This window comes from Bufo gargarizans, chromosome 1 (genome assembly GCF_014858855.1).
Source record: "Bufo gargarizans isolate SCDJY-AF-19 chromosome 1, ASM1485885v1, whole genome shotgun sequence".
NCBI classification, from domain to species: Eukaryota; Metazoa; Chordata; class Amphibia; order Anura; family Bufonidae; genus Bufo; species Bufo gargarizans.
The window spans coordinates 739,044,251-739,053,947 of NC_058080.1; the positions used below are offsets into that span (position 1 = coordinate 739,044,251).

The 9,697-nt window shown below is 42.5% G+C and overlaps 1 protein-coding gene across 1 annotated transcript; it reads left to right on the forward strand.

Moving 5' to 3' along the window:
- Nucleotides 1-247: 247 nt before the first annotated feature.
- On the forward strand, nucleotides 248-7,796 carry LOC122924932 (gastrula zinc finger protein XlCGF17.1-like). The gene is made up of 2 exons (XM_044276470.1): nucleotides 248-306; nucleotides 5,889-7,796. Exon 2 carries the CDS (start codon nucleotides 5,921-5,923, stop codon nucleotides 6,863-6,865), a length of 945 nt encoding a protein of 314 aa, XP_044132405.1. The 5' UTR covers nucleotides 248-306; nucleotides 5,889-5,920; the 3' UTR covers nucleotides 6,866-7,796.
- Nucleotides 7,797-9,697: the final 1,901 nt, after the last annotated feature.

Sequence of the window (9,697 nt, forward strand, 5' to 3'; positions counted from 1 at the left end):
TCTGTATTCCCAGGACTGTCCGGAGGAGAAGGTCCCAGAGAACCCTCAGGTAGATGGAGCTGAGCCCTGTACACATCTATATAGGGGGGTCCTGCAGTCATAGAGGGGTCATAGATTGTGGGGGTCTCTTATGTGGATCTGTTAGATTTCCCACCTGTCTGCTGTATTGTACTGAATTGTTACAGATGACAAATCAGGGGGAAGATCTGATTATTATTAAAGTGGAGGATGAAGAAGAGAGGATGATAGGCGATCCCCCGTGTAAGAGCGAGGTGGAGGAGGACATTCCAGGAGATGTCACCACAGGTATGGAATCATGAATGGTGAAAGTGACTTCAGATTCTGTCCTTGGTGCCTTTAGGGCAGGAGGAGATTCTGATGATTGGAGATGTCCCCATTACATCATGAAGTGTTCCCCTTGTGTAGCTGACGGGGATCTCTGATCAGATTCTTCTCTGATCCCGGCGGTTCCTGCAGGACATGAGGGTCAGTCACATTCACACACCCACTGGGGATTACACAGCTTTTGGTCTGTGCTATCATGATGAACTACATGTACCTCATTGTGCAGGAAAGGGTTAAACATAATTTTTAGATAGTAAAGAGATATTAATACATTTTGCCCTCATTTTGATCATTTCCTATGTGATGGTTAGAGGGGTTTTACAATAAAAAAGGAAATAACTTTCAAACTGTCCTCAGAAGACAAGTGACTTACTAAATACTCTCCCCTTTCACTTTGGGCTGTGACTCTTCTTTCTGAGCTGGGGTCACGTGATGTGAAGGTTCTGGCTTTCAAAGCTGCGTCAAGACGTCTTGTCTGCCGACCATGTGACTTCCCCTCTGTTGCCCCGACCCCTTAGACAGAATGTGCCAATTATATCTTTACACTCCCTTTATGAGAGCACCCCACAGATCATGCCCTCATATCAGTATGTTAATAGAAAAATAAAAACTTGCTGTGGGGCCCAGTCAGTTCTAGTTACCCCACTGTTTGTACTCTAGCGCTTGAGAGAGAACAGACTCTACTGTTCTCTACCTTTCCTGGGCTAAACTATATCAGACTGTGGCATAGAGATTGATCCCCAAAGTTGGCTTCTGTTTTGGATTGGCCACGTCTTACTGGTGTGCATGCCATCCAGTGATTCCTGGGTATCACCAACCATAACCGACAATTTATTACCTGCAATGGGAAGAATGCAAAATTATAGACTCTTGATGCCGAGTCTGCCTTTAAATCCTTTATACAGTTTTTCCATTTCATCCACCTTGACGGCTACACATGAGATTGACCCCTTGACCTATATAGGGGCAGGAACACAGAGTTTGAAAGGCCACCACCCACTCTCACCCTTAGTGTTTCCTGTCCCTATGGAGCACAAAGAGACCTCCCGGTTGCTACTAAAGCTGGGCAGAGGACATACACGGGAGTAGACTCTCGTCCCTGAACAGCGGGGGCCTGTTTTCACTCCATAACACAAGGTCTCCCTTCCTTTCTGTGAGGAAGCAGACTGGAATAGAAAGAGCACGCTGCACGTCGTCCTGCTCATATGCGCCGCAGTCTACGCTCTGTTCCCGGAGGGGGCGGAGCCTAGGATCACATGGAGAGCGCGCGTGATCACTGATGACGTCAGACGCCGCGCTGGGTGAAAACGAGGCGGTAAATTCAACCTGCCGCTGCCTCCACTGTGTTTCCTGCTCCGGTGAGATGTCAGCTCCTGATGCCCCTGCAAGCCAGAGGGATACTGCATACCCACCCTCGGCTACTCCTATCGTGAGTTCCCCTGTGGGGAAAATATCTGTGACCTTGCATATTTCATCTGTGATACCTGGTTGCTCTTCTCTTTATAGGGAGTGATAGAGCCCAAAGTTAAATCCAAATACACATGATGTGCAACTTGTACAAAAAGACTCCCTGAAAATCACAAAAAGAAGCAATGTCAGTCTTGCATTAATGAGCTTGTAAAGGAAGAGCAACCATCTATCCTCATGGAGGTTAAATCTATGATTCAAAGTGAAATAAAATCCTCCTTGGCCTCTCTCAAGTCTGTCCCTTCTATGCCTCCTGCCCAAAAATCCAAAATATCTGTTCCATCCTCCTCTGATGCAGAGGACATGGACGAGGAGGCTTCCACATCTAGACAAAATATGGAAGATGATATATTGTCAGAGGGGGAAATTGTGGAAGACGAAAATAAATATTACTTTTCTTCTCAGGATATTGAGGAGTTACTATGGGCATTGAAAATGTTCAAAAGCCCCGATCAGTTCAGGATGAGATCTTTGGGGGACTTAGAGCGAAAAAATCCAAAGACTTTCCTGTAAACGAAAATATTAAAGACATGATTCTGGATGAGTGGACTGATCCAGAAAGAAGACTGGGAGTCTCTAAGGAGTTTAAAAACAGGTTGTTGTTTGATCTCGCTGAAATAAAAATCTTGAATGAGATCCCAAAGATTGATGTTCAGGTGGCAAAAGTTGTCAAAAAAACTTCCCTGCCATTTGAGGATTCGTCACAACTAAAGGATCCAATGGAGAGGAAGGCAGATGCTCTACTGAGGAAATGCTGGGAGGCCTCCATGTTCGGCATTAAGACCAACATAGGGGCAACTTCTGTGGCCAGGGCCATGTATTTTTGGCTTAATAAATTAGAGAACCACATAAAAAACAAAACTCCCAGAGAAGAAATCCTAAACTCCATCCCTCTTCTTAAGTCTGCCACAGCTTTTCTGGCTGATGCCTCCACAGACTCGGTCAGATTTGCGGCTAAGGATGCAGTACTATCAAATTCGGCGAGAAGGGCACTTTGGATGAAGTCTTGGGGGGGGGTGACAGGACCTCCAAAGCTAAACTGTGCTCTATTGCGTTCTCTGGCGAATACGTTTTTGGGCCAGTACTAGATGCAATCCTAGAGAAGGCTGCTGACAAAAAAAAAAAAAGGGTTCCCAGAAGAGAGCAAGAAGAAACCTTTTTCGTCCCTTTAGCTCGCAATCAAGATCCTACAGGGGAAAGGGAAAATCGGGAAGATGGAGCTATCAGAAAGGGGGAAAAGGCAGAGGGTTCCTCCTTAATCCTCAGAACAAACAATCCGAAAAACAATGACGCCAGGGTAGGAGGAAGGTTAAGAAATTTTCTATCTCCATGGGAAGACGTAACCCAGAATCCCTGGGCCTTAGACATCGTAAAAAATGGCTACAGGATAGAATTTTCCTCAACCCCTCCAAAAAGATTTCAAATAACATCCCACAGTCAGAAAGTGTTAGCAAAAATTTGGCATGAGGTCCTAGACTTGAAAAAATCAGGCGTGGTATTAGAAGTTCCCGAACCAGAAAGGGGAAGGGGCTTTTATTCAAAGTTATTTTTAGTCCAAAAACCTGACGGATCTTCCAGTACTATTATAAACCTAAAAGAGCTAAACAAAAATATAGCCTACAGAAAATTCTAAATGGAGTCAATTTCATCAGTAATTCCCCTAGTCAAAAAAGGAGCATACGGTATATGACATCCATCGATCTAAAAGATGCCTACTACCATGTTCCCATCCATCAAAAGTCACAAAGATACCTCAGATTCGCATTGAAAGACGAAGAGGGTACAGTCAATCATTTTCAGTTGACTGCCCTACCATTCGGTATATCATCCGCCCCAAGGGTGTTCACAAAGCTGGTAATAGAAATGATTTCCCCTCTCAGACTACAGGGCTTAAACATTTTTCCCTATTTAGACAACTTCCTCATAGTAGGAAATTCAGAGCTGGAAACGTCCAGACAGACCAATTACAAGATACAGAAAATCTCAGAATTGGGCTGGTTGCTAAATGTGAAAAAATCTTGCCTAGTACTAGCGACAAAAATGAAGTTCTTAGGGGTAATGCTAGATTCAATTACCCAGACTTCATCTCTCCCATAGTAAAAGTTGGAATCTTTCAGGGAGAGAATGAGGAACTTCCAGTCTCAGAAACAGTGCTCTATCTGAGGGGCCATGAGCATCCTGAGAATGATGACATCATGCATTACAGCCATAGCATGGTGTCAGGTTCACACCAGAATAACACAAACCTAGATTCTCGGGAAATGGGACAGATAACAGTCCTCCCTAGACAAAAAGATAAACATACCTTACCACGTAAAGTCAGATTTGAACTGGTGGAAGGAAAGGGAAAATCTGTCAAGAGGTGTAGCCTGGCTAACTGTTCCAGAAATTCAAATTATGACAGACGCAAGTGGCATCGGATGGGGGGCAAAAGTGGCCTCCTCAAGCTGGCAGGGTAAGTGGTCAGACAAAGTAAAAAGCAGATCATCAAACTACAGAGAACTGTGAGCGGTCTGGGAAACCCTAAAAGTATCTCAAGACGTGATTTTTGAGATCTTTCTACACCTTGATTGGAGTCCACCTGTGCTAAATTCTGTTGATTAGACATGATTTGGAAAGACGCACTCCTGTCTGTATAAGGTCTTACAGCTGACAATACATATCAGAGCAAAATCCAAGCCATGAGGAACAAACTGGCTGGAGAACTCAGAGACAGGATTGTGTGAGGCAAAGATCTGGAGAAGGGCACAAAAACATATCTGTTGCACTGAATGTCCCAAGAATACAGTGGCCTCCATAATTCTTAAATGGAAGAAGTATGGAACAACCAGGACTACTCCTAGAGCTGGCCGCCTTACCAAGCAAAATAATCAAGGGAGAAGGGCCTTGGTAAGAAAAATGACAAAGACCCAATGGTCACTCTTGCTGAGCTCCAAATATCCTGAGTGCAGATGGAAGAAACTTCCAGAAAGTCAACCATTACTGCAGCATCCACCAATCTTCCCTTTATGGCACAGTGGCCAGAAAGAAGCCTCTGCTCAGTTAAAGACACATGAAAGATGCCTAAGTTTGCAAAAAAGCATCTAAAGGACTCTCAAACTGTAAGAAACAAGACTCTCCGCTCTGATAAATCCCAGATTGAACTTTTTGGCCTCAATTGTACCATGTCTGGAGGAAACCTAGCCCTGCTCATCACCTGCCCAATATTACCAGTGAAGCGTGGTTACATCATCTTGCTCTGGGGTTGATTTTTAGCTGCTGGAACTGGGAAACTGGTCAGGGTTGAAGGAAAGCTGGATGGAGAAAAGTACAGAGATTTTCTTAATAAAACCTGATCCAGATTGCTTTGGTCCTCAGACTAGGCCAAAATTTTACATGCAACAAGACAATCACCCTAAGCACACAGCCAAGACAACAGGGGACAGCTCTGTGAAAGTCCTTAAGTAGTCCAGGAGAAGCCCTGACTTGAGCCCAATTGAACATCTCTGGAGAGAGAGAGTCTGAAAATGTCTGTCCACGGTTGGTCACCATCCAACCTGAATGGCAGAAAATCCCCAAATCCAGGTGTACAAATAATGGAGTACCGTACACAAGAATTTTTCATTTTGCAATAAATTTATAAAGGTTTTGAACATCTCTTTACTTTCTCATTATCGGGTATTGAGTGCAGAATGATGGGAAAAACAATTTTTTTTGTATTTTATCAAAAGCCTGCAACATAACAAAATGTGAAAAAATGAAAGGGTCTGAAGATTTTCTGAGTCTGTGCGTGCACAAATACACACAGACACTACTATTTATTGTCATTATATTTCACTAGTTACCTCAGTGAGATGTAGAGAAGTGCTACTGTGCTATGTCTATATATACAGAATAAGAGCAGATATATAACAGTACACACATATAGAGACACACCTGACTATACACAATAGTAATATGTAGAGCTCAGTAAAAATCTGAATGAATACGTTTTACTCCCTGTTCCTGCTGGATCTACTTAGGAATGTTATAAGTTTTGTCTAATCCGTGATTTGGAAAAAAAAAAAAATCTCTAATTACAACTTTTATCTTCACAGAAAATCCCAGTAAAAATTGTAAGGGAAACTTCATGTTATCACTAAATTACAAAGAAGAAGCTGAAGATATCATGCATCGTTCTTCAAAAGAAACCCTCATTACCCTTAATGTACATCCAGGACTTCACAGTACAGATCTATCATTTAATCACCCTAAACTTGAGGACCCTTCTGCCGGCCAATCACAGATTGTTACCGCAAGTACAAATCAGAAAGGGGGTGAAAGGTTTCAGTGTGATAAAGAGTTCACAAAAAGAGCAGTTTTTTCTGCAAATGGAAAAATTCACACAGGAGAGAAGTCCTATTCATGTGCAGAATGTGGGAATCGCTTTAAATATAAATCACATCTTGTTAGACACAAGAGAAGTCACACAGGAGAGAAGCCATATTCCTGTTCAGAATGTGGTCAGTGCTTTACAAATAAATCATATCTTATTATACATGAGAGAATTCACACAGGAGAGAAGCCATATACATGTTCAGAATGTGGGAACTGTTTTGTAAGTAAACCAGATCTTGTTAAACATGAGAGTATCCACACAGGAGAAAAGCCATATTCATGCTCACAATGTGGGAAAAGTTTTACACAAAAATCATATCTTGTTATACATGAGAGACGTCACACAGGAGAGAAACCATACTCATGTTCTGAATGTGGGAAATGTTTTACACAAAAATCAAATCTTGTTGCACATGAGAGAAGTCACACAGGAGAGAAGCCATATTCATGCTCGCATTGTGGGAGGTGTTTTACGGTTAAATCAAGTCTTGTTAAACATGAGAGAAGTCACACAGGAGAGAGGCCGTATTCATGTTCAGAGTGTGGGAAATGTTTTACAGATAAATCAAACCTTGTTACGCATCAGAGAATTCACACCGGAGAGAAGCCATATTCATGTTTAGAATGTGGAAAGTGCTTTTCAGATCAATCACATCTTGGTAGACATAAGAGAATTCACACAGAAAAGAAGCCATAATCATGTTTAGAATGTGAGAAACTTTTTATTACTCATTCCAAACTTAAAGGAGTTGTCCCGGGACTCCCATAAAAATAAAAATGTCCAGAATCAGCCTTAACACTCATAAGAACTGTAAAAGAGGATTGCTATAAAACTTTTAGCTCCTATGGGTCCCTGTGCCAGCTTTCTGCCATTTGTTTACACTGGTCACTGGTATACACTATGTAACTGCCCTCTCACAGACCTCAGCTCCTCTACATCACTCTGTAGCCTCCCTTCTATCTCTCTACTGCAGGAGACAGAGGAGCTTACAATCAGCTCAGTATAAGTCCCATTACACAGTTCCTGCAGTGTTCTTATCTCCTCCAGTTCTCTTTGCATCCTCCCCCTCCCTCCTCATATCTGCTCCAGCTCATCACTGTCCTCTCTCCCCTTTCCACATATGAGCTGTCACTAGCTCCTCTTTCCCCTGCCCAGTGCCTACAGAGCTGGGGAATGGTAATGCCGGGCTGGGCAGGGGAGAGAGGCACTGACAATACACAGAGCTAAGAAGTGATGTGGAGGAGCGTGGCCAGAGGCTGTGCAAACATAAGGAGATGAGGAGAGGGGAGGTCAATTCTATAGGGCTGTGCTATAGAGGAGGGAGAGAGGGCATCGGACTGTAGAGGTGATGTCAACAAGGAAAACAACAAGATGTCATGACTGCTCTGTAAAGAAGCTAAAGGGAGCAGAATAGATAATAAAACTGTATTAGAGATTTGCTGCTCTGGCCATGCAAGTTTAAGGGGGCATAAAAGTCTAATCCCAGGAAAACTGCTTTAAGGATCATCGAAGAAGTCACACAGGATAGAAGCCGTTTTGATGTAGTGTCACAGTGCAGCATTGTGATTTTTATAATAAAAATGCTTTCCAGCACAACTTCCATTTGAAATTGTGTCTTTATTCAATCCATTTAATGGAGGTTAGATGGCACCTCAATGCAGGGTTTTGTGGATGTCAAGAGATGGTTCCCAAGCCAAAATCAATAAATAAAGACTCCTGTAATCCACTGTGTTGCTCAACGTATCGTGTTAATTGATTACAGTGGGTTTCCCAGTACAATGGTATTTATATAAATGTTTTCGGCCACACGGCCTTCATTAGAAGTACTGAAATACATACAGATAAAAGGACAATCAAATATAGGCAATTATAACAGTGATGTGTGAAAATAATATTATACCTGTATATATATATATAGTACATATAGGCATCCTATCACAGGAGAAGTATCTGGTTCTGGCATATAATATGCAATAATGTATACAGGGGAGATTAGACATAATGTAACGATATTAAATAAAGCATAGTGATGCTAAACAAAGTATGGTGACATTAGGCAAATTATAACAAAATAATGAAGAAATGAGGTCCCCAGGTTCATCATGTTTTTCTCCAATATGATTATGCATACAAAGAGTGGTCCTATATAGAAGCCTGTACTGGCCAAACGGCTATTCCAATTTCACTAGAGGTATAAAAGAACAGAGTAGACCTCATAAATATAGTAAAGGGGGTATAACAGGTTAAAATCCGGTTAGCAGACACTAAGTGCACGACTTGAGATGTAATGGGTCTTGTGCAGAATAGCTTGCTAAAGAGGCTTACCTGGATGGGCCACACCAGGGTTCTGTGGAGATGTAAGGGCTCCATGCACGGTATATAGTAGTGGCGCTGCGGTATTTAGGGCAACTGCTCTGAATGTATGGTGCTGGTGTAGGGAGCATGTTGGCGTATGATAAACGCCGTGCGCCGGAATTCCGGGGATGCGGGGTGGTCCCAGAGGCCGGCAGTGCCGGAGTGTACTAGTAGATTATTAAAGATGGCAGGATGGGCGTTTGGAAGCCAACGTAGATTGTCTTTGTTGTTTTTTAACATTTACATTATTGATTTAATGTTCACGATGTTGCTGCACTAGTGGTGGATGTCCTGTATACTATTTTGTATTGCCTGAATAAAGACTAGGATTTTAGCTACCAAGAAATCATGAGTGCTGGAACATCATTCCTTTATTTAATGTTCACGTTCCAACTGTTTAGTTCTGTCTGGCATTCAGTAATAAGTTATGGATATAACCACTAGCTTTGAGTCTATCCTATAAAATATCAGTCCTGCAGTAAAAACTGCATCGTCCGAACAGCTGTGTCGCGACCTGATCCAGCAACAAGAGGACAAGGTAATTTTATTAATGCACTGAACAAACCATATAAACCCCTATCTATTAAATTCAATACAATAATTTTCTATGTACCTTCCGTAACAAATTGTCACGAACCAGCGGGTGTGAACTCACTGTGCCACACGTCCTACCTCCTCTAAGGGTGTTGTTTAAGTGAACCCATCGATCTTCACAGTACCCCTGATGGTGGGGACAGACTTTCCCGAGGGGAACACCAGGTCGCGAGGTGGATTGGCATACGAGGCAGCTGGTCCAGGCGGACCAGGAGGTTCCTGAACAAGGTACCAGAGTCGTAACCAGGAGCAACAGTGCACGACCGAAGGATGAGGCAGAGGTGAAGTCAGAATTTTTTATTTTTTGTCACAAGTTAGTGGAATATGAGACTTTGTGAGAAAAAAATTAAAATAAAAAATCATCATTTTCCGCTAACTTGTGACAAAAAATAAAAAATTCTAGGAACTCGCCATGCCCCTCACGGAATACCTTGGGGTGTCTTCTTTCTAAAATGGGGTCACTTGTGGGGAAGTTATACTGCCCTGGCATTTTAGGGGCCCTAATGCGTGAGTAGTTTGAAATCAAAATGTGTAAAAAATGCCCTGTGAAATCCTAAAGGTGCTCCGATCCATGGATCC